Source organism: Chelmon rostratus, chromosome 3, assembly GCF_017976325.1.
Source record: "Chelmon rostratus isolate fCheRos1 chromosome 3, fCheRos1.pri, whole genome shotgun sequence".
Taxonomy (NCBI): domain Eukaryota; kingdom Metazoa; phylum Chordata; class Actinopteri; order Chaetodontiformes; family Chaetodontidae; genus Chelmon; species Chelmon rostratus.
Window position 1 is genome coordinate 22053512 of NC_055660.1, and position 25321 is coordinate 22078832.

The following is a 25321-nucleotide window of genomic DNA, read 5'->3' on the forward strand; positions in this document are numbered from 1 at the left end:
AGTGTATGTGTGAGAGTCTGTGTACGTTGGTCTGTCGGTCGGTCGGTCAGGCTATTGGTTACTCTTAAATTTAAGAATCCCATTAAAATCTCAACTGTCCCTGTCCTCCCAGCCAAGTAACAGACCTGTCTGTCGCTCTTTTTCCCTGCTTCGTTACTGATTTCCCTCCCTCTCTTTCCCTGAACTTTCTCTGTGCTGGTCTCTTTCCCTGCCTCCCTTCTTCCCAACTTGTCTATCCCTCCATCTCTCCTCCATGTCCTTCTCTCTGTCCCTCTCTAGCTGTCCCTACCAGTTAGTTTTTCTGTGTCGGGTCCCTGCCTAGTTAATCTAGAGGTGTCCCTCTGTCCCTCCCTCCCACCCGCCCACCCTCCCTCTATGGACAAACACATAGGGCGTGGGGGCCGTCCGTCAGGGGGAGCGGCCAATAGCGTCCCTCTCCCTCCCCCCAGATCTGGGCAGTGCAATACACAGATGGATGAGTTTCCCATTCACCCTCCTCCTGCTGGCTCACCTGAGAGGAGGGACAAAAGGGAGAGCGGACACAGACATGTTAACTTCAGTAAAGGCATTTATAATCCTTTGATTTGAGTTTAAAACATGATGTGTGCGGGCTTACCTCTTGGGTGGGTGTAGAGAATCTAAACGCCGTAGCAGGCTGCCAGTCTCTCCTTCAGCAGTGGGGGGAACTGCTCCGAGAACTGCTGCCAGTTCTCTTCCCCAACCTGCTCCTTAAAACCGTGCAGGATCTGCGGGAGGCGGCAGAAGACGAGGGGAAGACATGGATTTCAAGCACGTCCTCTAATCGGAACTTTATCAAAACCAGGTCTCAGAAAAGCAACAGAATCCTGAATTTGAGGGTTTAATTGACGGAAACAAGGCTGAATTACCAACCGGGCTTCAGGATCCTCAAAAGGCCCAGGTTCATTGTTGATCAGGTGTTTTGGTTAATTTGACTAACTGCGATTTTGTTACTGAATTTTGACTGAAATACAATATCAACCAACACAGGTCCAGCATTAATCACTGCTTTTTAAGCCCTGTCTTGTAGACTGCGTCAAAATAGTTTCAAGGCCTTTGTCAGTTTAGTTTATATTGTGCAGATTCTTTAGAGCAGCATTAAGATATTTTTAGCCACTTAAATGGCAGCACTGACATTTTATCTGTCGTTGTTATGCCAGCACTCTCCTATGACATGTAGTCATTATTAAACTGGAAACAGACAACTTTTCCCCCTCTAGCGTTCCCAAGTGGTATCAGCGTTGGCGCCGCTGTCGCAAAGAGAAACAGATCGCAGATCCTCAGAGCGTAACTACCAACAACACAGAACACATTTCATTTGTTTCCAAATTTCTGTGAAGAAATGATCTTATTTCCTCTCTTATTTGGAAATAAGAGAGAGAAAAGAAGCATGTTCACTGAAGAGGTACGGTGAAACTGTCATAATTTTATATTGAGGAATAACATAGTTTGAGTATTGCTTCATGTAAACAAGTACCTGCAGCATGGTTTGGTGGAGGGATGGAGGGGAGGAACATGAGGAGAAAAAGTGTGGGTTCATTCATTCATATAACGGAGACATGAAAGCAGAGAAAAGTTCTTAGGATGTGTTGAGAAAAGCGAACAGGTTACGTAAGTATTGTGTTATTTTGTGTCTTTACAAAATTAGGGAGACAGTGATAACATATTATAAATAAATCTAATAAAGCTCCACTACACGACACCCAGGATATCTGTGGCTAGATATTACTAATTAAGCATACAGGAACAGTACGGTTGGTTTCTGGGGGCCTGGATTTATTATGAAGCTGCCTTGTGTAGGTTTCTGTTCTGTGTGCATCTTACTTGATGGGAACAAAAAACATACACAATGCCCACAGAGCATGAGATCAAAATAAGGGGGTCAAATAAGGGCCCCAGCAGCATATTTTTGTCCTGGCCCACCATCCACGGACTGTAAGTCTGTTTTAAGCCTGCAACACAGAGTAAATTTGATATGCATCTACTTGCACTATCTTCCAAATGCTCACAGTGTTTAATTACCACACTGGCAGCATTTCATTGCCACAAAATGTGTTGTTTCAAAATACTGATGGTGTCAAGAAGCAGCCAAACAGGAGTAGCTGCTGCAACCAAACCAGACAAGGCCTCATCACAGAACAGCAAGAGAAGAGTATGTGTACATTTTTCTTATTTAAGGACAATCAAGTGTCACGAACTATGTGAAAGTCACTGTCAACTCCAGCAGAAACATTGTAATGACAGCGATACAGAACAGGCTTTTTCACCAGGTTAATTTGGGCGACAATAGATTCACTCTGCTGTCAAGAAACTGGTTAAATTTCCCGACAGGAATATTATAGAAGTATTGTAGAAATTCTCCATTAGTGTGGATTCATGCATTAGTGGATTTGCAGTTATTTTGACATAAAATTTGCATGCAGAGCATTTTGGCATTTATAGGGTAAACTCCTGAGGGGGAGTGTGTTCACTTCATCCCGCTGCAGTACAAAAGCAATGTCTGTGTTGCCAAGCTTCATAGCAGAAAAGTGAGACGAGCGCACTCTGCTTCGCCCGAGGTCTCTCACAGTGACTCACACAGCAGGGGGAGAGGAGAATGAAGAATGTGATGGTCTCATCACGATGAATTAAAATCAGCCTTCGGAGGGGACTGCTTGTGTAAACATGAGAACTTGCTCCTCAATATGACCCCGACTTTGTTTCTAACCCTGATCGAGCCACTCACCTTGTAGAACATGTCTCGCAAATCATCTTTAGGATTCACCCAAGAGGCCACTGCATCACAGAAGAAGATGAAGTCCTGCACATACGCAGAGGAAGAGGTGAGATGGTTTGAAAAGTACATCAAGACTGTACCAGCATTGACTGAATGCCTGCAGCATGCAATGTCTCACCTGCACCACGCCTCCTGGGTTCACACCAATCATCATGCAAATCCCCCGGAAGGCAGAGTCTTTCTCCTCGTTGTCTCTGATGTTCCGCAGAGATGTACACCTGCAGCATGCAATTATTAACCAGTTAGCAGCCGTTAAACCTGATGCTGTCACTGCTAAGAATTCATCTCTCATCTTGTCGACGAGAGAACACTTTGGGATCTACGAAATGAGAAGAAGTGAGCTTAAACCAGTTCCAAAGAAGTAAAATAATTGGTAACACCTAAACTGTCGTCATACTCTGAGCTTGAGAAGACTCACAGGCTGCAGTGGTTCGTTCTCACTACTCGCTTATTTAAAGAATGTCAATACTGCAGCCCTTGTAATGCTGTGATTGTGCTCTGCAGCAATTTGATCACACAGATATGCAAGGAGGAAAAATGAACGTGCATGGCCTGATGGGGAATAAAAAATGCCACAAATGTGTCTTGCAAGTCCCAATAAGCGAACATAATTATGTGCAGAATGGAAAGAGAGAGGAAAAGAGAGAGTGGATATCATGAGATGTGGTAAGACCACAGAGGATGAGAGGCAGAGTGCACATACATGTGATATAAGACAGCTGCCAAAGTTGACTGTGTATGTGCAGATGTTGTTAATTAAATACCACCGCAAAGCTGTCATGGCATGGAGAACGAAATGTACAGAAAAAGAGATTGCGCAGCCGCTCACCAAGGTCGGATAAACTGCGGCAGCATGGCAGCAACCTCCTGAGGACACACATAGCCCAGTCGGCCGATGGTGATTGCTGGTAAAGGACAGAATCAGCTGTTAGAATAATGTGTGTGCAGTGCACCAATTTCTCCCAAGTCAGGAAATGCCCTTTTGATTGTAACCTGGTCTGATTTTCAACTGTCAGTCTTAACATATAACTGCAAACACCTGTCTAAAAAGAAGTCTAAAAAATATCTGTGTATTCACTATACCAGTGTTCTCCAGCAGGGTCTTGGGGGTGTTGGGTCGATTAATAATTTCAACCAGCTGGTTCAGAACCATAGCGATGTACGGCTGCATCTCCACCCCTGATAGAGCAGTAAAATAACATTAGACACACACATCAGGATACTGCATCTCACATTCAAGAGCATAAGCATATAAATAGACTTGCTGCAGCTCACCCATCTGCATACAGATCTCTCCTATGGCCCAGGTAGCATTGTTGCAGACAGAGATGAACTCTGGGTTCAGATTTGTCCCGAGAATTGGCATGAATTCAGCTGTGGAAAAAAAAGTCATCATCATGTTAGACATACGAAAAAGGATGATGGGAGCATTATGTTTGTGCTGTATGAGTGTGTGCGTGAAAGAGATAATGAGCTAATTACCAATACACGGTTTGACATGAGGGAAGCAGGCCTTGGTCAAGTCACCCAGGAGAGCAAATGAACTCTGTCTTACTTCAGGCATCGTATCCTGGGACAAAAGAGACAGAGAGACAGAGAGAAATGTGAACACACACCGTCAACAGACCTAAAGAGTTGTCCTGTGGCACACCTGACGGCTCTTACTGTAGGAGGGCTTCGATTACTGATATAACGTTACAAACAGTACATGAACACACAGGGGGCTCTCCTCACCTGCATGCACTGGAAAAGCAGCGTCATGATGTTACTGCGCGCCACAAGTGTGTCCACTTGGCCCCCAAGTCCCTCAGCCAAGCCACTTAAAAGATCCAGAGCCACAATCATGAAGTCCTTGTCGGGTGCTTCGTACTGGTCTGGCTGCTGACTGTACATCTGAGACACACGCACACAAGAAGATGGAGAGAAAAGGTCAAAAGTGGGCTAAAGTGTCATTTATGTAAAGCAGCAGAAACTGCCTCTGCAAAGTCCATGTGAGCGAGCAAGCGAGTGTGGCTCACCATGGCCTGAGCCAGCGTCTTCTGGACCAGGGTGACACATCGCTGGTAGACGGGCTCACAATACGGGAGGAAACCACTCTGCAGCGCCGTGGCAACAGACGACAGACACTCGAGCAGAGGGAAGAGATCTTTATCTTCGTCCTTCAGCTCGTTCCACTTGGCTATCAGCGGTGGCATCAGCTTCTGTATGTACTCCTAAAAAAGCCACGTGTGTGTTTGGCCTGTGATTTACTTATTCTTTTAGCGCAATACAACATTTTAATACATTACACACAAAACAAGGCTGTGTAAATGTGTGCATTTTGTGCTCACAGGCTGGTTGAGATGGTGGCCTACAGAGTCCGCCAGTGTTCCTATAGCATCATAGAGGATGAGAAGGTTCTTGTGCTGGTACTTCCCAAAAGCAAAAACCAGTGTGTCCAGGATGAAGCTCAGGTAAGGCACCAGCTCTGTGCACGCCTCCTCCTCCAGGGTGGCAAACGCACTGTAGGAGAAACGAGATGGGTTAGAGGGATGTATGAGCAGAAAATGAAAAAACACTGGTGACAAGAACATATGAAAAAACTAATAGCAGTACCTGCATGCTGCTTCCTGTACCCGCTTATTACCATCCAGGATGCGTGTGAGCAGCTCGGTCATGAGGGGTTTGAGGTGAGCGTCAGGGGGCTGGCTGACTACCCAGTGGGCGTAGCGACTGAGGGTCCAGCAGGCAATGGAGCGGACCAGGGCCTTCTTGTCGCACAAACACTGGATGAGGTGGGGGATCAGCTCAGGCAAGTAAGGTACCATGCCTTGCATACAGCCTGGAGGGACAAAAAGGTATTTGTATTTGCTTTCTTGCCAAGAGTGGTTCTGTCCACATAGAACAAAATCAGCCTACCAAGCCCCCATAAAAACAACAAAAATATAGGACATGATCAACTATTACAGAACACCTGATTGTCCAGGAAATACCTCCTTTATCAATGTTTACATGTCTCCCCATATAAACTGCACAGTATTTCAATAGCAAGTCAATGCTGTGTCTCACCCTCAGCAATAGCCCCCAGTACTAGGATGCCAGACTCCTTGATGACCCAGTCAGGGTGGAAAAGCAGGCCTTTGAGCAGGGGCAGGAGATGAGGAAGCAACTCCTCACGAAAGACGTTGGCAAGAACGTCGAGAGCCGCGGCTGAACACTTCCCTGGAGGAGGGAAATCACCATCAGCGTTAGATAAATGCATGACTAACTGTAATAATGATCTCTGTTGTTACGGTGGAAAAAAAAAAAAAAAACAAGACAAAACTTTAAGACCTTGCTAAAAAAAAAAAAATTGTTTAAAATCTACGAATGCACTTGAAGAGCAAGAACTGTCTGTAACTTACGTAGGTTCCAGTCAGACAGCGTATCGTCATCATCGTCCTCGTCTTCATCGATGTCCTCCCCCTCCTCGCCCTCCCCTCCTTCATGCTGCAGAGTGACAGTGCGGGACTTGTGGAAGCGGGGCTTGATGTCTTGCTCGCTGTCAGGAATTGCCTCATCCTCTTCAACGTCCCCCTGGAGAACAACAGAGAGAAAGGTGAACACGAAATGAAAACAGGTGAAAAGGACGAGACAGGAACAGAAGGCAGGGTGTCTGTATGAGGAATATCTGATTTGGCGGGGGCTCACCTTTAGAAGAATAATGTCAATCTCAGAGTATTTCATCCCATTCACCAGGATAGGAATCAGTCTGAAAAAAAGAGACAGACAACCAAATGACTAAACAAATCAAATTCAGACAACACATGATTTTCAGGTGCAGCGAAATGTTGGCATGTGAGCACTTACTGGACCAAGTGACCAGACAGGGCCTCTTTACAGATTGGCTGTTCAGCCAGAGTTAGCCAGAACTCACAGGCCTCCAGAGCCACGTTCTCATCTGGGTCCTGGGTCCGCTGCAGCATGTACTGGTGACAGGCAAGAAGTGGTGACGATGAGCAGGAGGAGGAGGAGGAGGAAGGCAACACCTCATGCTTTCTGTTTAAAATGGTCTGTGAGATCAACTCCCACCCTCACCTGGATGATGCTGTGCATGTGTGGGATGAGGCGGTCAATGCGGACTTCCAGCAGCATGACCAAAGCCCTGCACACATTCTTCCGCACTTCACTGTCCTCATCACCAGCCAGTGCAAACAGACTCTGAATAGAAAGAGACAAGGAGAGAAGGGGACAGGGGACAAGAAATGGGGCGAGAATAGTTTGACAGAGTTAACAGAGGCAACCTCCACACAACATGCACTTTAATCTGTTGTGCCACATTTACATCTTGACAAGGACTTGAACAGGGTTTCAGGGTTCAGTAAATAATCTCTCCTCTTTTACATTATAGGCAACTTCCTGCATTGCCTCATCTCAAGCAGCAGACGCCAACTATTGCACAAACACAGCATACAGCAGATAAAGCCGCATAAAGTCATAAATGGAAATATGGAACTTGTCCAAAACAGAGATCAGTACGAACAACTTTCACAGTTAGTGTTTCTCTGAAAGAGCCAATACTGAGTCTTATGAGTAAAACAGGATGAAGGCACATCTGAGGAAGAGAGGTTTAAAAACAATGAAAATTAAACCATGACATAATCCCATAATGCTCACCTCAATGAAGGTGTCAATGTTATCCATTAGAGCTTGAGCTCTACCAATGATGAACTGGTTCACACACGCTATAGCATGGGACCTGACAGAGAAACAAGCAAGTGGGATCCATAATGAGGATTTTAACAGGGAGAGTCAAAGTGGAAAAGCTGAGGAGGAGAGACGAAGAGACAGTAGACACAGTGAGAAAGCAGGAGTCTGCCATTTTACCGACCTGATCTTGGGGCTGCAGTGCTTGAAAAACTGCAGGAATTTGGGGATCATGATGTTGAGAGGTCTGTTCAGGGCATCACTGTCCAGCAACTCCGATGAGTCCTCGCAGATCTTCTGCAGCGCTCCGAAGGAACCCTGAAAGGCAGAAAAAGTCATTAAGGATGAATGTTAAAGACATAAGCGGCAGACATAAATCAGATTATCATGTAAACATTAAAAAGCTATTTCTGTGTGCAGGCAGGTGAGCCTGACCTCGCAGGTGTTATAGTCCTCTGAGTTGAGCAGATTGCAGAGCTGCGGCAACAGTTCCGGCCAGGTCTGCAGCTCTCCTTTAGAGGCTATGGTCGTGATCAGGATACCTTTATGACAGAAAACAAAAAGGTTACACAAAGACAAAAATTCAAGTAACTAATAACTTAATTCGCCTTCGCATTCAGTCATTTAAAACATCTTGAAAAATACAGCGCTGGCTCCCACACAGCCACATCACCTGCAAAAATTTAACCACCTACGTAGTAGTCTGACTCACACCGGCTAGAAAATGCAGCCAACACTAGCTCGCTCTTCCTCACTCAAACACCCACCGATCGTCGCTCTGATAAGCGGTGAAGGGTCTCCGATGTTATTGAGGCATTCTCGTTTGATGAAGTCAGCCACATTGGGAGGGAAGTTTTGGTAGTGAGCCTTAACGTTGTTCTTCAGTATCAGACCACTCAGAGAGCGAGTGGGCTCATCTTGAGAAGGAAGGCAGCAGAGAGGCAGAATATGAATACATTAGAAAAATGGGAAACAGGAGGTTAACTACAGAAATATTTGCAGGAGACAAGCAAGGTCAAAAAGTCTGTTCTATTGTTAGCATGTGCACGGACATACCCTCAGATTTGAGGCTTGTGAGGACAAAGATGAGATAGTTGTTGAAATCTGGAAACTGGTTGAGTTGCTCCAGTTTCTGCAGGCTCTGTTAAGGAGTTCAACCATCCACACACACACGGCATAAGCTCACACATCCTCCAATATGTTGTGTTCCTGTCTGACATTTGGGAAGTGTGGAGAATGTCAGTCAGTCACACCATTTCACTTTGTGCAAGCTGCGCATGACAACACACCCAGTCAGTTTTTATTGTCATCCATTTTGGCACACAAGCTCTCATGGGAGAAGCAAAATGTCAACACACACACAGACATAAGGATACTTCTTGCACAGCTCTCTGTGTTGCTGTGTCTGGGGACTGGGAGTCCTTGAGTAGCTGAAGCACTTGCTGCAGACCCTGTTCATCTGGCTGCCACTCCATTCTGCAGGGCACAATACACACATTACCTGCTTAAGAAGCATGCACTGCACAAACAGCCCCACCTGTGACCTCAGCACTGCAAACGTTACTACTCAAATCACGTAGAAGCAACGTAAGATACGCAGTAACGATTGCTGAGGCGCTAACAAACAGAATGTGATAACTACCGTTACTAATAGCAACAACTTTAAATACTATTCCCGTGAACTCTTTGGCTACTTGAATCTTATCTTAGACAGAACACTGCGTTCATTATAAATTAGTCTACAATGTAGCAAAACACTGCCATGAAAGCGTTAATGTTTCTGAACATTTCCGTTTCTGGCTTCATGAAGTCCAAAAAGTGTTCCTTCAATAAGTAACAATTGCATGAACAAGTAGCAACACCAACTATCAATCGCGAACAAACCAGCATTTTCCACATTAGGCCCAGACGGTACAGGCGCAAATGTCTGGCTCATCCAGATAGCAAGCTAGCTTAGCATCGCTACAATACTTAACACATACAAGATTTACACAGAAAACAGCTGTAAAATGCTATCATACGGCAACGACCAGGAGGCATTGTTGCGCTGCCAAGTACTGTTCGTAATTGAAGCAACAAAGACGGCGCAAATGGAGCGCATCAATAGTCATAACAGAGCAGTCGCATATCAACCCCGGCAGCTACCACTAGCATGGCTAGCTAGCATAATCTTGAAAGTACCGCGAAAGGTTTTACCTGGTCACTCCGGTGTGGTAGATCTATATTTCTATAGACAAAGATGCAGCTGCGCTGTAACAACTAACATTAAATTAAAATATGACAGGGATCTGCGTAGCTAAATACAAACTTCTAATCTCGGTGGATCTGTGTGATTGCTGTGCTAGCTGGTATGTGACAGAGATTGCATGCCTTGCAATCAAGCCGGGTGATCCGTTTGATCGTATTCGGCTTCCGTACTGGACAGACTGATGGCAAGGTAACCGTATTTGTCAGCTAACAATGAAGATACTGAGTATACATCTTGTATCCTATCCACTATTTATCATTATTTACTGTTGTCCTACAACTGCGTCAAGTGATAAAGATGCATGACATGCTTCTCGTCTATGAACAGACATGTTATATGAATCGGTTTATGGTGCGTTTCATTTCTCACCACCAGATGGCGTCAGTTTCAAACTCCTACAGCAATTTACTGTAAAAGTGATCTGTATGAACTGATACAGGGCGTGGACACATTATCATGAACACCAGTAAAATTAACAACATTAGGCTTACTACCACTCTGACGCTCAGTTTAAATGGCAATGTGTCTCAGTTTGACTGTGATAATGAATCTCTGCTAGGATGGTGAACAAATGCCTATGAACATACTAAAATAAACAACAAAAGTCCAACAATAGAGGCTTCACAGAGGAAACATGTTGCAGCTCTACTGTGCTGGATTTCAGTGCTTTGTAAATATGTTCATCACCACTTCCCTTCATTTCGAAATCCCTGTCAAAACTATTTCTGAAACAAGAGTTTGGAAAAGTGGAAGTGCTCTAGCAGCATGAAACATCATTTGAGTATCGTTTTTGTAAGAGGAACAGAGACTTTTATACCAAGTACACAGTACTTTATTAAACACAGATCAGTCAGTGAACCAGTTTTAGATACACAATCACATTCCTGTATCAACAGTCACATGGATGGTGAGTTCGATGGAATATGTAATTTTTAGAATTGTTAGTGTGAAGAAATGAAGGAATCATATACGAAAAAAGTAGAGTAGAGAGTAGCATATATATAGCATTTATAAAGTTCAGCACAGAGAGCTGATTTCACTCTTGCTACAGCCCCACTTGCAGCAGGCATTGGACAGTCCTACCACTACATCTCGTCCTTTCCTATCTGCACTCCGTAGAGCCTCCAGCACCTCGTCCGAGATTGGCAAGCGAGCTGAGCGGCTGAATCCAGCAGCCACAGATGCAACATTTGATGTTTGAGCTCTCCATGCTTGGGACTCTGCAGGATCCTGCTTGCTGGTAAGTTCAGGAATGGGATTTGTGTTCCATGGGTCAAAGGCCTCTTCTCCAATAAGAGCTGAAAAAAGCAAGGGTAAAGCTCTTTATATTACAGCTTGACCCATGAAAATGTGGCACATCATAAAATATAAATTTGTATCCTTATTTTTGCACACACACACACACATTCTTACCTGAGTCTCCCAGGCTTCTCCTCCAACGAGAACCACCACAGGTAAAGATGACTGCTCGTATGAACTCTCTTCCACACAGTTTAACCCCGTAGAAAGAAGGGTGATCGTCATTGGACTGCACCCTGTCTACCAATGCCACCAACAAGCACAGGGTCAAGAGTGCTGCCTTCCACATGGTGAGAGAGAGAAGATGTCGTCAGAATCTCAAAAGCTGGAAATTGCTTGAGGTGTCTGTACAGTTTGAGTTTGTTACTGGATAGCCTCTATCTTATATAGGCCTCAGCATCTCAGAGAAGGACCTCAACTCACCTCCTCTCTTTGTCATGCCCAGAGATAAGACTAGAGACCTTTAGGAGCAACAATGCACACAGGGAAAATGAAAATTTTTGATCAAGTAGCAAATGATGCCAGAGGCGATGTCAACAGAGCTCTTGGCTATCTAATCACCTGTGACCTTTTCTTGGCCTTTCTGTCCCTTACATCACCTGGGTTGTGCTGTGCGTCACCAACATAATCTCCATCTCGCTGTCTGCTTTGCATGCTTTATCCATTCACCTCAAGGATAACTAGGGTGCTATATGTTTTGTTGTGGCACACACAAATACACAAAGAACCACTACAGAAAGATTTCAGAGGCCAACCAGTGATACTGCAGTGACTCAATCAATTGTGAACTTCCGAATGTCGTACAATATTAATTATTTGTATGAGCTCATAGAAGGAGCAGAGATAAGCAGTGTTAGCAACCTTTTTTTGTGAAATGATCGACGCTCATGACACAACCTCCCATCATCTGTACAGAATCATCAACTACATGTAGCCTGCATATTCATTCAACATTCAATATTTCTTTGCACTATATTTTATTGTTTCCTAGTTGTATATATTTAAGTGTGTGTGTGTGCGTGTGTGCGTGTGTGTATATATATATATATATATATATATATATATATATATATTCACATGCTAGTATACACTACATTTCTGACCACTCTTTATTCTGCTGTATGTCTATTTCTGCCTGTGCTAGTAGCTACGTTAAAAGCAACGAAAATCCGGAATGAAATACCTGTGTGTGCACACATTTTTGGCCAATAAAGCCTATTCGGAGTCTGATTCTGATTTTCCGTCTATCTGTTTGACATTCTGAGCAATCAAAAAAGTACCATTAGAAGTCGTCATTTGACGTGAAGCTCTGGTGAAAGTGACAGACAGGGTCTGTTTACCAATCAACGATCGGTTATTTTACTGACGCTGCGACCACCTCCCAAGTCTGCCAATCAGCATTTAGTGTAGGGCGGGGCGAGGACGAGAGGGTAGCAACAGTTGCCCCGGTGAAGGCAAGGCGCCATAGTCACGGTAGTCCTGGCGACAAGAACCAAGCAACGGGAGTCAACAATAACAACCTAAATCTAAGGAAAAAAACTTGAACGACTAAAAAGGACAATACTGGGATAAACTAGAGGTGAAAAAGTAAAATATATAAGAATTATCATTTAATTTTGTCTTAATTACATACGTGTGCTTGTTTGTACAGTCGTCAGCGTTAACGTGACATTGGTCGAATGTGTCCGTGATCAAAGTGGTTGCTAGCTTCTTTCCAAACGTTGTTATGGCGATGTCAGATCTTTGATAAGAGCACAAGATGGCGGGTGTGATGTAGCGCCAGTTGTACTTTTTTTGCTAATTTTTTTAAATGTTCAGGCTGGTTTTTACGGTTTCGATAACGGTAAAATCCTAATGAGACGTGGATGGTGGCGTGGTCGCAGATTTACTGACTGTCTAACACGAGTAACTAGCAACTAGCTAGCTCGCTTTAACGTCACAGCTCAACGTGAGCTGCTAGCTGGGGAAGCTATCACTCTCGCTTTCTCAACTCACTTTTCAAGCAAGCCATCCAGAAACATTAGGTACAGAAAAGCACGCGAAACTGTTCACGCAACTAAATCGTTTATGAGTACTAGGCGCTGAGATATGAGTGTAGTATGTTTCATTATCTTTTTGTGACTTTGAAAAAGTTTTTGGTCTGACATTGGGCACGGCAGGTCAATCCCGTGAACACGGTGTGCCGATGATCATCTGATTGTCCTGTTTGCCGTGTTGGTTTACGCAGGAGTGGCTTATCTTCCAGTGGGATGGCCTAAAAGTCCTGAGTGACAGTGTAACCAATGATGAATATTACAGATCTGGGACAGTCCATGGTCGCATATATTCTCATCTTTAGTTAGTCATTAAGTTGTTTTATTTCACTTTGAAACACTATGGTCACAGTCAGTGAACCTTATTTTGGAACTTTGATCCATTGCTTTATTTATATTGGTTGATGTTGGTTGTTTTATACTGGACCAAACAGGAAAAGCTCTAGACTACTGCTAAGTCTTACACAAAAGCCTTACTTCCTCCTCTGGTTTATGTTCCACACACACACACACACACACACACACACACACACACACACACACAAACAAGCATTCACACACCAGGTCTGTGTGTGGCCAAAACGTAGATAGGAGAAATAATATACCCACAAGTGTGTTGCTCCATATTTTTGCAGGGTTTTCCCTACCGTTAAAAGGCTGAAGCGTAGCACCACGCTGGGATCACCACCTAAGCTAAATGAATGTGAACTCGGTGTGGACTTTTCCCAGATCATATGGTTGCAGTTTGTCCCCACTGGACTTTTTTTTTTTTTTAGCATATTTTGTCTTTGAGCTTTTCGGGTGTCATTTATTTATTATATCCTCTAGCTTTTCAGATATGGTATTAATAGTGGTCCAATATTTTGTGAAATTTCATATTTGTTATTGAAAAATGTAAAATTTTAAATCTAAATCCCCCTTTACATATGTGCACCTATGTCTTCTACAGACCAAGGGAAACTGCCGCTATGTTTGTAGCTCTTTTATTAATGAGTGCTGTCTCTTTTTATCCACAGAACGAGTTCGTCAAAGCATTGGTTGCCATGGCAACTTCTGGATACTCGGAGGACCTTCAGCCTCAGCAGGCCAACACAGTAACCATAGCAACACCTGCTGCCACCACACCCTCATCCGCAAAGACGACGCATTTCCTGTCCGAGATCCCACCAAGTTCTGGAACCATTGCATCAGCTAACCAATCAGCCACTGCCTCAAAAACAGGACAGGATGCACTTTGTTCTCAAGCACCACCCACCCAGGCCCAGAGCCAGAAAGCAGTGGTTCTGACCACTCCCACGCAGCACTATGTAACCCCCGAAATCCAGCACTCTGCAGTCCAGAAGAGTAATGGCCAGAGCAGCTCGCCTCAGTACATCATCGTAACTGTTACAGGTGAGAGACTGCTGAACAACTGACAAACACCTACATAATACATACTGCACTCACACACATAATACACACTTTCTAGTTCACATGGGCAACAGGAGGGCATGATATGACATGCGTTCTGAGCAAGCTTCAGTTTGTCCTCAGGTCTGTATCTAAAGTATGAGCAACAGGCTGGATGGTAGTTGGAGGCTGACAGTTTGTCCAGTACATAGTGAGGGATTCTGGTTACCAAACAGGGCAGAGGAAAATTGTGTATAAATCTTTGCCTGGGCATCTGTAAATGCTTTAATGCTTGTCTCAAGTTGCCAAAGCCCATCATGATGTCTTAAAATGTCTTACATTTTGGCTAGAGAAAAAAAATTGACCAAAATGGGCAAAATGATTAATTCATCAGTCAATCAAGAGAAAATTGTCAACAATTTTAATAATGAAATGATTGTTTAAGTAATTTATCAAGGGAGAAAAGCTAATATTTGCTGCATTTCCACCCAAAGCACCTGGAAATTTTAGTCCCAAGAACTACTTTTCAGGGACCTAAAAGTTTCCTTTCTTAACTGCATTTCCGTTGCGGTCTAGAGACCAGTGAAGATTAGGCAAATAAGTCCACTGACATATGAAAAAGCAATGGCTGCTTTTACACATCGTTTTTGCACTGAGTATACAGCACAGGCCTGGGCTTCGTCATCTGTCCATCTGTTGCTTGCTTTCTTCTGTAAGTCCATGTTGATATGTTGAAGCCCAATGAACAAAAACAAAGTGGTTTGCGGTTGCAGATTTTATTAAATGGTGACTAAAATAAAATGCTGCATGTACTCATCCAATCACAAATGTTTAGCCCTGCAAGCCCCCCCCAAAGTTCATGTACTTTTACAAAGTCCAATCCCCTGGTCTGGGACTTTTTGAGGGGGTAAAATAATGTATCCATAACTTAATTTAGACCCTGGTGCCTGCGATGGAAATGTAACTTTGGATCACCCTTTGCTCTGAGACTTGAAATGTGCATTTTTTACTATTTTTATGACATTTTATACACTAAACGATTAACCAATTCATTATTTCTACTTAAATTACCACCACTACAAAACAATCATCAACATTGCAATCAGTTCATTCTACATTAGTTGACCTTGGTGATCATTTTAGCACTTAAATGTGTAGTAAGGGCATAGTCACTTTCTTATTTTTATTCCATGCCATGATTTCACTTGCTCATCAACATTTTAACAGCAGGAATTTTTCGGAATTAGTGTGTAGCTTGGAGCTGGTTATCAAATGCTACGGCCCTGGTTGGCACTAAACCATGTTCCAGTGACATCCCCAGACATTTTAGGAATCATCTGACTACATTTGTGCATAACAATCTGCATATAATAGTTATTAGTTATGGTGATAATTAGTTTGTTAATTCAGTGTTTCTTGCTCATGTTGGTTGCAGGCTCTCTGCCCTACTAAGTTACAGTCCATCTTTAAAATATTTTGATTTGATGGCTAGAATAAAGAGAAGGAGAGATTTAAGTCCAGTTAGGATTAAAAAAAAAACAAAAAACAAAACACTGACGTAGTTTGCCTGTCTGGTCGGGGAGTTCATACATTATGAGGACAAAATAGGCTGATGGAATGGGTTGCTAGGCTGCACAGTCCCTAACGTGGGAGCTGATGGATGAAACCTGACTTCACTTGTACTCTGCTGCTTTTGCTGTTATAGGGAGTTGGTGGTATAATTCTGTTTTTTTATTGTAATTCCTGTAGTGGCACAAAAAAATTAGATTAAGATAGCACCTATGGTCGCTAATGTAAAATCTGCTCACAGGGTTTTGGACCTATTTCACATATTAGTTTAAATTCATTCAGGCCATTGCCCTTTCAAAATGTATCCTGAATTAAAAATTAAATGTTTGTTCATAAGCAAATCACTTAGTATTTTAAAATATGGAGTTAACTAGTGAAAGTGGGAGAGAACTGACCCCAACACTGGTGTCTCTGTATCTTATTTTAGGGCTGTCTATTCATAGATCTTTTTGCCTGCTAGTGTCAAGTAACACTGTGCACTCTCACCCAGAATGAGAGACTCACAGGCCTGGGGCTCATCTCATTCTCATGAAGTAGGACAACTAAGTTAGCTGAATTACTGTGCTTATTAAAACTTGCCACTCCCTCGTGTCTTAAGCAAGGACTGCAGTATAAAGAGCTGGGTTCTACTTAGCGCAGTTTTGCAGTTTATTTATGCTGTGATCAGACTACACAATTTTTTTGTCTTTGATGATGGTCACTCTGTCAGATCTAATGATCACAGGGCCATATACGATATATATGATTATATGATTGGCAAGACTACATGTATGAGCCCGACCATTCACAGCATGTCTTATGTCACGATCACGCGCAAGTTCAGACATCACCGCTAACACAGACAGATGCCCAATTGTCGTTCATGATCAGCCACAAGGTGGGTAATTGGTTGCCCATGATAAAATCGTCTCAAAATTGGGCTAGATTCGTGTAGTCTGATCTTGGCATTAGTGATCCTGCTTCATGTAAGAGGATACACTGTAGCTATAGTGCTTTTTTGCTCCATATGTCCAGATGTATACCAGGCTAGAATCATGTACTTAAAGGTTTCCATTGAATACAGTATAACTATACACAGAGAGAGGGTTTTAATACACAACAACGTTCTTCTTTTGAACACCACAAAACCGAAGACATAAAGACAGGAAAAAATGTTTTTCTGGTCAGCCGGGCCTTTATAATATCAGTAACTGTAGGAGGAAAATTTCTTTTAAATATAATTTGATTTTGCAGCAGGGATTGTGTAGAAGCAGTCAAGCTCATTTGATTTTACAACATCATGTCTTTGCCAGTTAAATGGGCAAAAATTGTCTAATTGAAGTCTACTATATGTATATGTATATACACTACTTAAATGTGAATTAAGGGCTAAAACTAGGATTATTTTAATTAGCAATTTACATATCTTTTTGATATCTTTATCAATTAATTTTGTTGCTAAAAATGTTTTAAAAAATACAAAACACAAATGTCTATGACAATTTACCAGAGCCGTTTCCCTACATACAATACGTGATGGAAAATGTGAAGCATATACTGTATCTGTTTTAAGTGTACCTGTTTTATGGGTGATTGTTTCATGGGCCAACTCCAAAGCTCAGTAATCTGGTCTGAGCTGCAATTGTTAGGATTGGGTAGACCTAAACAAAGATGCATAGATTGGTATAGCCTTCATTATTATTATTTTTTTTTAGTCAGCACCCTCTTTTAACTAATAGTTAACTAGTGGACTGAAACGCCATGTAATCTCTTATGATAATGTATTTATAAAGTATTAATTTCTCTTGAATTGTGTTATGGGAGGAATTTAAAGTCAAAAGTTCAAAACATTTGAGGAGAGACTGATTTTCATTTTTCAACAGTTATCATAATGCAAAATTAAAATTGAGTAGTGGGCTGTACAGAGTTGTGCTGACTTAAGTTTAACTATATACGTTTGCAACATTTAACCCAGGTTGAAGTAAGAGCAGCACAGTGAAACTGGACAGTGCAAAATAGTCACCTCACCTGAAGGATACAAAGAAAACAAAGCCCTCTCCCCCACCCACCCTTCATCCTCTGTTTCCTCCCCTTATCCATCATCCCTCATGTATCTCTCATTTTCCTCTCTCATCTGATCTGCATGTTTTTGAGATGGAGTGATTTCTCTCTCCATCTGGGGAGATTAGCTGTCCAAGGCTGTCCTTCTGCATGCAAGATATAAGGATGAAAGGAGAGTTGGACAGACACACACTCTTTCTCCTCCCCACGATCAGTCTCTCCTCAGCTGAACAAAAATAAAATGTTCTGCGGTGGCTGTTATTACAATTTGGAAGCAGTATGTCGTGAGTACTGAACTTGTGGTAATGGTGGCTGGCTTTTCTGTCGAGATTTGTTCGATCATCTGACGAAACTTATTTCCCTCACTTTCCCTCTGCCATCCCTAGAGGGCTCTGTTCACTCCAACGACAGCCTGTCCGACTCCAGCCCATCTGCCCCTGGTGTTCCTACTCAGGTGGTCCAACCAGTGCAGACCACACAGCAGGTAAGATGCACACAAACTGCATTGGATTTGTTTTTTGACCATGTAGGAGCAAGTCACGACAAATAGTTGAGCACCCAAAGTTATATCAGTCACTATGGCTTTACTCACCAGCAGAGGTCAGTGTTGCAAGCAGTGTCGCAGGCAGCCAAGAGGACTCAGAGTGGCCACATCAACAACCTCCAGTCTGTGCACATTAACCAGGAGGTAAACAGACAAACAAAGCATCTCCTCTTATCATCTAAGACAATAGATACCTGTAGTTAAAGTGTAAAGGTAATGTGATGGTGTGTGAATTAGTGTTGGCTCTGTCTAGTGTTACAGGCAGATAGAAACAGAGGGATGTAGGATGTCTTCTCACATTCCTCCTCTTTCATTCCCTCATGTTTGTCACTCACTCTCCCTGCAGCCTCCTCAGGTTGTCTAAGATGTACCTGAATACTGAACTCTGCAGGTCATGCTGTTTCCCAGTATAAGTGAATGAGCTGTTAGGATTGTTTCTGGATCACCTCTCACAGCCAACGTCAGTGGCAGACTACAACCCTGGCACTTCTTTGTCTTCCAAGTTGTATTTATTAACACCTGCCCATCTTCAAACTACCTTGTCTGCTGTTAAATACTTCCATTTATGTACTGTATAGCAATGATGATGGTGAGCTGTCAAACAGGTTTCAGAAATTGTGCTTGCTCCTCTGAACAAAATTCCTCGTGTCCCAGATATGAGCGTGGCACATTTTATTCAGTAGAACAGCAAGATGTTGAGTGAGTAGTATTAGAAAAAAATGGTTGATATTTATCAAGTTTCACCCTCTGTTCATTGCTGTTTGTTTCGAGCTGTATGTCTGGTAAAGACCAAACTAAAGGCTGCTGTAATCGATAATTTTGTGTTTTATATATATAATAGATCAAATGTCTACTTGTAATGTGAAAGGTGTCGCCTGTAGTGATGGAACCACAGAGACTTAATTCCCCACTCTGCTTTTCACCTCACTTTTATGGAGCATTTTAGCATCTTCAATCACATTGTTTTAGATTTTACAGCCACCAACTTCAGTGTTTGGGTTCACTCTCATCACTCTGATCTGTGTTCTGAGCAGCAGCAGGCAGCTGTTTCCAGCCAAGAAGCTCTAAAAACCCATGAAATACTACCTGCCCTGCACGTAATGACACACAGAAAAAGTTAGTGACTAGCTGATGAACATAGTGGAGCATTTAGCAGATAAAAACCCAGATATTAACCATATTGGTTGGTGGAGACCAAAAACAGAACCAGAAGATATCATACAGATATCAGACGTTCATCAGATACACACAAACACAACCCAAATGAATGCTAACGTTGCTTCGTGTCTGCTGGATACATGAATTGACAACTGTTTTCTGACACGTTCGTCATAACAACTTATAAAACGATATAATAAATGTAACCAAATAATGATAATATGTCAATATTGTCTTTACACCTTGTTGTGTTGGCCCCATGTGGTAAAAATAGTCAGCGAATGCTGCTTTAGGTCTCATGTTTGCCTGGTTTTGCAGGTGGAGCATGTGTACTCTGGTCAGGTGTATGTGGATGGAGGAGGAGATGCGACTTTCACCACATCCACCATGTGAGTAGAGAGGAACCTGCTCTGTGTGCATGTTGCATAGACATGCCCACACGTGATCGATCAGACACCTTGCTTTGCGACTTGCCTAGTAACACAGCTTAACCTATTGTTTATTTGTGTGTGTGTGTATGTACACACGTCTTTTCCTGTCCAGTCGATCGAGCAACTACCCTTTCTCCGACTCGCCCCTCTACTCGCAGACCCCTCCCGCCTCCTCTTCCACTTACTACGAGACCACGCCCAGCTCTGAGTCAGACATCACCGGCTCTGTGACCTCGCAGCCGGTTTCTGTGGCAACAGCAGGAGCGAATAGCGGGGGAGCTGCTGGCGGCGGAGGGGGCTACATCATTCAGGGAGGTTATGTGTTAGGAGGAGGAGGAGGAGCAGCTGCAGGTGGAGGAGGAGGACAGAGCTACTCCAGCCCTAACTCTCGTGCCCCACCTGCTACTGTGAGTACTCAAGTTCAAAGTCAAGATTATTTTATTATATATATATGTATATATATATATGTGTGTGTGTGTGTGTGTATGTATATATATATACGTATACACACACACACACACACACATATATATATATCTATATATATATTCAGAAAATCTAATTCTGTGTCCATTGTCCATGTTCCCCAGGTGCAGTGGCTGTGTGATAACTACGAGGCGGCGGAGGGGGTGAGCTTACCTCGCTGCACCCTCTACTACCACTACCTGCTGCACTGCCAGGAGCAGAAACTGGAACCTGTTAATGCTGCATCCTTTGGCAAACTCATCAGGTCTGTGTTCATGGGGCTACGAACACGGAGATTAGGGACCAGGTATATACAAACACACACACACACACATACTGATTTTGCTAGATGAGTATCTTAGGACATTATCATAACCTGTCGTGTGTGTTTCAGAGGGAACTCTAAGTACCACTATTATGGTCTGAGGATCAAGTCAGGTTCTCCTCTGCTCAGACTGATGGATGAACAACAGCACATGGCGATGAGGCAGCAGCCGTTCTCTCAGAAAAACAGGTATCCGCACGTGGCCACGTCCTGTGTCTCCTTGGCTATGGGTGAAATTTGTACACACTCACACACACAGACATATTGTGAAGCCAAACGTGAACAGGGAAGAAGTGCAGCTTTGTGTTAAAGATTTGTTCAACAACAAGATGTAACAGTTGCTTCGCTTTGTTATTGCAGCCTGTTTAAAGTGCTCTGCTGTCAACGTAAGATGTGTCTTCCCTCCTGTGACCCTTTCTCTATGTGTCCCTGATTGATGGTTACTCTGTCCAATAGGATAAAGCCAGTTCAGAAGACCCAGGGGATCACCAATGGGACATCAGGTGGGATGGGTCAGCAGCAGGCAACGGCACTCTGTGACATTTCAGCACAGGTGCAACAGTATCAGCAGTTTCTGGGTGAGTAGCACCTGCACCCTGCAACATGTTCACCATTTCTTTTCAAGCAATACTCACTCTTGTTAAAAGAAGAGAGGTTGGTGATGAGGATTGGGTTCTGACATGTCGAACTGAACATCTTCTTGTTACTCTGTGCGCCATCTGTGTCTCTGTTGCTGCATCTTGTGTAGAAGCATCAAGGCCACTGCCAGAGTTTGTGGACATTGATCTGCAAGATCGAACCCTGCCCGATGGGATCCTTTTAGAACACCTCAAGGCCTTTCAGACTCTCTACAGAGAACACTGTGAGGTGGGCAGACAGGACACACACACGCTGATTATGATACTCTGGATTAGAAGTTGGCTTTGTTCTCTGTCCACATACATGGGTCATAGTCCTTGATGTCCTTACTGTTAAAACCCTGCTTTAGGAGCCAGGTGTCTGATGTGAAATTGTTGTATGGCACATACCAGGAGAGTGAAGGCGGTTTAGACACCTCTGTGCTATTACGTGTGATCCCCGCAGGCCATTCTGGACGTGATGGTCAACCTTCAGTTCACTCTTGTGGAGACACTGTGGAAATCCTTCTGGAGGTTCAGCCAGAGCAGTGACACGGAATCACTCAATCTGCAAGTGTCACTGAAACGCTCCAACAATCAGATGAATGAAATACCTGCTCATGTATCATGGCCGCTGCTGGAACTGAGTATGACTTGTCTTTCTTCTCCTTCAGGCACAATGAGTCTGAGAAGCGTCTGCCCAAATCGTGCCTGGTGTTGCTGTGCAAGTACGAGCCAGTGCTGCAGTGGACGAGAGAGTGTGACAACATGCTCTACCAGACTCTGGTGGAGATGCTCATCCCTGATGTACTGAGACCCATCCCTAGTAAGTTACTAAAGCCTGTAAGAGCTCTGGATACAAAACAGTTCAGTGAGCCAGTCAAGAGTAATTAACGGATTTATAGCATGGCAGCCCGAAACAGTGAGGGAACATTAGTCTTTCAGTCTGTGGGCAAGTTGAGGTGTTTTACCTTCTACCACACCTGCATGTTTAAACGTAAATACAAATACCCTCTCTCTCGGTCTCCTCTCTACATCACCACCACCCCTGCCTCAGGTGCCTTAACTCAGGCCATCCGTAACTTTGCCAAAAGTCTGGAGAATTGGTTGACAGGCGCCATGATGAACATCCCAGAAGAGATGGTTCGCATAAAGGTGATAGTCTTCAACGTTTCAAGTGACCACTTTTCATAAGATTTGACAGGATCTCACTGTATCCTCGGTATGCATTTACACGTGTTTCTTTGCTGTCAACCTGTGATTGGAAAACCCATTGAGTGTGAGCTAGGCTTTGCTTGTGCCTTCTTCCTAACGTACGGCATCTTATTATTGCTCCTGCTTTCCTTCCTTCAGGTGGTGTGTGTAGGCTCCTTCTCCCAGACGCTGCGCCGCTACACCAGCCTGAACCACCTGGCCCAGGCAGCCCGCGCCGTCCTCCAGAACTCAGCCCAGATCAACCAGATGCTGTCAGACCTAAACCGGGTCGACTTCACTAACGTACAGGTCTGTACTACTGTCTCTCTCCTTTCCCCCTTCTCAGCTTTTACGGTTAATTGGTGTTTTAGGTGAGGTGGAGCAGAACCCTGACACTCTCCACCCACGTCCCCCGCAGGAGCAGGCATCCTGGGTGTGTCAGTGTGAAGACCGCGTGGTACAGCGGCTGGAGCAAGATTTTAAAATGACTCTGCAGCAGCAAAACTCTCTGGAGCAGTGGGCTACCTGGCTGGACGGCGTTGTCTCTCAGGCCCTGAAGCCCTACGAGCACAACCCCGTTGCCCTACCAAAGGCTGCCAAGGTCTTCCTACTCAACTGGTCCTTCTATAGGTGAGGGGGGAAAGGAAAAAGGTCAAAAACGTCACAAATATATATATATATATATCGTCTCGTTGTATATATATATATATATATATATATATATATATATATATATATAAAAGAATATTTGGTTTTATGTTGAAGTTCATTTTCTATATCTTCACTGCTTTCTCACCAGTTCTATGGTAATCCGAGACCTGACTCTGCGCAGTGCTGCCAGTTTTGGCTCTTTTCACCTGATCCGCTTGCTGTATGATGAGTACATGTACTACCTGATAGAGCACAGAGTGGCCCAGGCTAAAGGAGTGACACCCATTGCAGTCATGGGAGAAGTATGTGTCTGCACATGCGGCCGCTCTCATAGTTCAGTCTGTACATGATGACATATGTTTACAAATGTCCGATCATTACTCTGTCTTGCAGTTTGCCAGCACCATCAAGTGCCGAATCTCTCCGGACCTGGAGAAAGGTAATTTCAGAGTGGTCCTGCTCACAAATACCTTCAAGTTAGTCAACCGATCACTTAATGCCATGTCACATCTCTTTCTCCATCAGAAGAAGAAGAGGAGGATGAGGAAGAGGAGAGCGATGACGAGACAGGAGATCTGGTGCTGCAGTCCAGCTCTCTGAGTGCAGTCGACGATGAGAAAGAGCCGATGGAGCCGCCCACCAAGCAGCCCAGGACGAGTTTAAATCTGCACACTCTGACAGAGACCCACAGCACACCACCTTAGTCACTCCTTAGTGTTATTATCACAAACGCACACACACACACACACACATCTTGGCTTTAAGTCTATCATCGTGTCATCCCATTCTGTCATCCTATGCTTCTGGTTTGCAAACCATGATGTGTGTGTGTTTGCATGCGTGCATGTTTGCAAGCATGTGAGGGAGTGGGAGAGCCCTTTGCCAATTTCGTATTTTGAACTTTTGTGCTGCCATTCTTTTTCTCTTTGCCTTCACCTGATCATTTACAGCCCTTCCCGCGCTCCCTGTGCCTTCCCTGTCTGTCCAGTGGCTACATGTCAGTAGCCACTCCTGTCCAGCCTAGCTATACTATATAGCACATATATATATATACATACATATATATTCTTGATTCCCTTCTGCTCCGCCTTAACCACTGACCTGATTGCTGTGGAGAGATGATAAGACCCCAGTGTTCTTTATTGTGCTCTATATTAAAAAATATCACTCACCTTGCCTTTTAAAGCAATGACTATGCAGGGGAGCTGGACTAGTGAATGCCATTGTCTGAAATATACATTTTTTTAACATCAGAGTAGCATCTGGAATGATGCTGCACCATGGATTTTTTTTGGCACATGGATGTTGATTGACAGCTGTTTGTGTATGCCATATTTTACTTTTTTATGTTATGAATGTTTCATTATGAATTTGGCCAATTAACTGATACCCTGTGCCTTTGAGAGATTTCTAGCTTGAACAAGCTTGTATTCTATATATTCTGTATTGGTGGATTAATAAATGAAGGTCTTGTGAAGTAGTCTTGGTGTTGTCATGAACTTTTACTAGCTATGAAAAAACAAATCTGAGATGGTGACAGTCAAGCCTCGTTGTGGTGATTCTGCCATTTGCTGTTCCTCATCCATCCTTTTCATCCTCCATCCATTCTTTCAATATCATAATCTCTCTTTTACACACACACACACACACACTGCACAGACAGATGGCTCAAGTGCTATCCCACTACAGACCTTCATAGTGCAGTGCAACCTGAACGGGCCACAGGACAAGGCCAAACTTTATCCCACCTGATCAAGCAGCACTTACTACACCGTATCCATGGCAGCCTTTGTACCAGTTAGGTGTACCAGCTACAGCTATTGCCCAAGTTTTTGTAGCGTAAAAGTAGATGTTTATTTTCAGGGTATCAATGTTGAACATTTTGTAGATAACCTATAT

At 43.6% G+C, this 25321-nt stretch overlaps 3 protein-coding genes across 5 annotated transcripts; 1 reads left to right on the forward strand and 2 right to left on the reverse strand.

Moving 5' to 3' along the window:
* Positions 1-372: 372 nt before the first annotated feature.
* LOC121626316 (transportin-2) lies at positions 373-9813 on the reverse strand. Its single transcript, XM_041964763.1, has 24 exons — positions 9656-9813; positions 8836-8935; positions 8516-8591; positions 8227-8376; positions 7895-8001; positions 7644-7777; positions 7430-7511; positions 6851-6973; positions 6623-6741; positions 6464-6524; positions 6178-6349; positions 5843-5995; positions 5390-5615; positions 5125-5296; positions 4813-5007; positions 4529-4687; positions 4277-4364; positions 4070-4168; positions 3878-3973; positions 3624-3699; positions 2913-3012; positions 2744-2818; positions 617-746; positions 373-511 (listed from the first exon to the last, which is right to left on the reverse strand). The coding sequence occupies exons 2-23, from the start codon at positions 8932-8934 to the stop codon at positions 639-641; spliced, it is 2670 nt and encodes an 889-aa protein (XP_041820697.1). The 5' UTR covers position 8935; positions 9656-9813; the 3' UTR covers positions 373-511; positions 617-638.
* Positions 9814-10724: 911 nt separating this feature from the next.
* Positions 10725-11416, reverse strand: rln3b (relaxin 3b). Its single transcript, XM_041934111.1, has 2 exons — positions 11121-11416; positions 10725-11005 (listed from the first exon to the last, which is right to left on the reverse strand). Exons 1-2 carry the CDS (start codon positions 11293-11295, stop codon positions 10725-10727), a joined length of 456 nt encoding a protein of 151 aa, XP_041790045.1. The 5' UTR covers positions 11296-11416.
* Positions 11417-12459: 1043 nt separating this feature from the next.
* Positions 12460-24902, forward strand: rfx1b (regulatory factor X, 1b (influences HLA class II expression)). Of its 3 annotated transcripts, none has more exons than XM_041966868.1 (18): positions 12460-12585; positions 14056-14431; positions 18424-18521; positions 18633-18725; positions 20058-20128; positions 20283-20577; positions 20761-20942; positions 21030-21149; positions 21417-21538; positions 21709-21827; positions 22044-22147; positions 22252-22403; positions 22635-22732; positions 22931-23080; positions 23190-23401; positions 23571-23724; positions 23816-23861; positions 23948-24902. In XM_041966868.1, the coding sequence occupies exons 2-18, from the start codon at positions 14083-14085 to the stop codon at positions 24124-24126; spliced, it is 2544 nt and encodes an 847-aa protein (XP_041822802.1). In that variant the 5' UTR covers positions 12460-12585; positions 14056-14082; the 3' UTR covers positions 24127-24902. The 3 variants fall into 3 exon arrangements, with proteins under 3 accessions (XP_041822802.1, XP_041822804.1, XP_041822805.1); XM_041966870.1 differs by having other exon boundaries at positions 18636-18725; XM_041966871.1 differs by lacking the exon at positions 18633-18725.
* Positions 24903-25321: the final 419 nt, after the last annotated feature.

Coding starts and splice junctions, on each gene's coding strand:
- LOC121626316 (XM_041964763.1), bottom strand. CDS start 8,934: ATGGAGTGGCAGCCAGATGAACAGGGTCTGCAGCAAGTGCTTCAGCTA. Junction 8,377..8,515: donor CACAAGCCTCAAATCTGAGG/GTATGTCCGTGC, acceptor TTCCTTCTCAAG/ATGAGCCCACTCGCTCTCTG. Junction 3,700..3,877: donor GACCCTGCTGGAGAACACTG/GTATAGTGAATA, acceptor GTCCTTTACCAG/CAATCACCATCGGCCGACTG.
- rln3b (XM_041934111.1), bottom strand. CDS start 11,295: ATGTGGAAGGCAGCACTCTTGACCCTGTGCTTGTTGGTGGCATTGGTA. Junction 11,006..11,120: donor GAGAAGCCTGGGAGACTCAG/GTAAGAATGTGT, acceptor TGCTTTTTTCAG/CTCTTATTGGAGAAGAGGCC.
- rfx1b (XM_041966868.1), top strand. CDS start 14,083: ATGGCAACTTCTGGATACTCGGAGGACCTTCAGCCTCAGCAGGCCAAC. Junction 20,578..20,760: donor CTCGTGCCCCACCTGCTACT/GTGAGTACTCAA, acceptor CATGTTCCCCAG/GTGCAGTGGCTGTGTGATAA. Junction 23,402..23,570: donor CTCAACTGGTCCTTCTATAG/GTGAGGGGGGAA, acceptor CTTTCTCACCAG/TTCTATGGTAATCCGAGACC.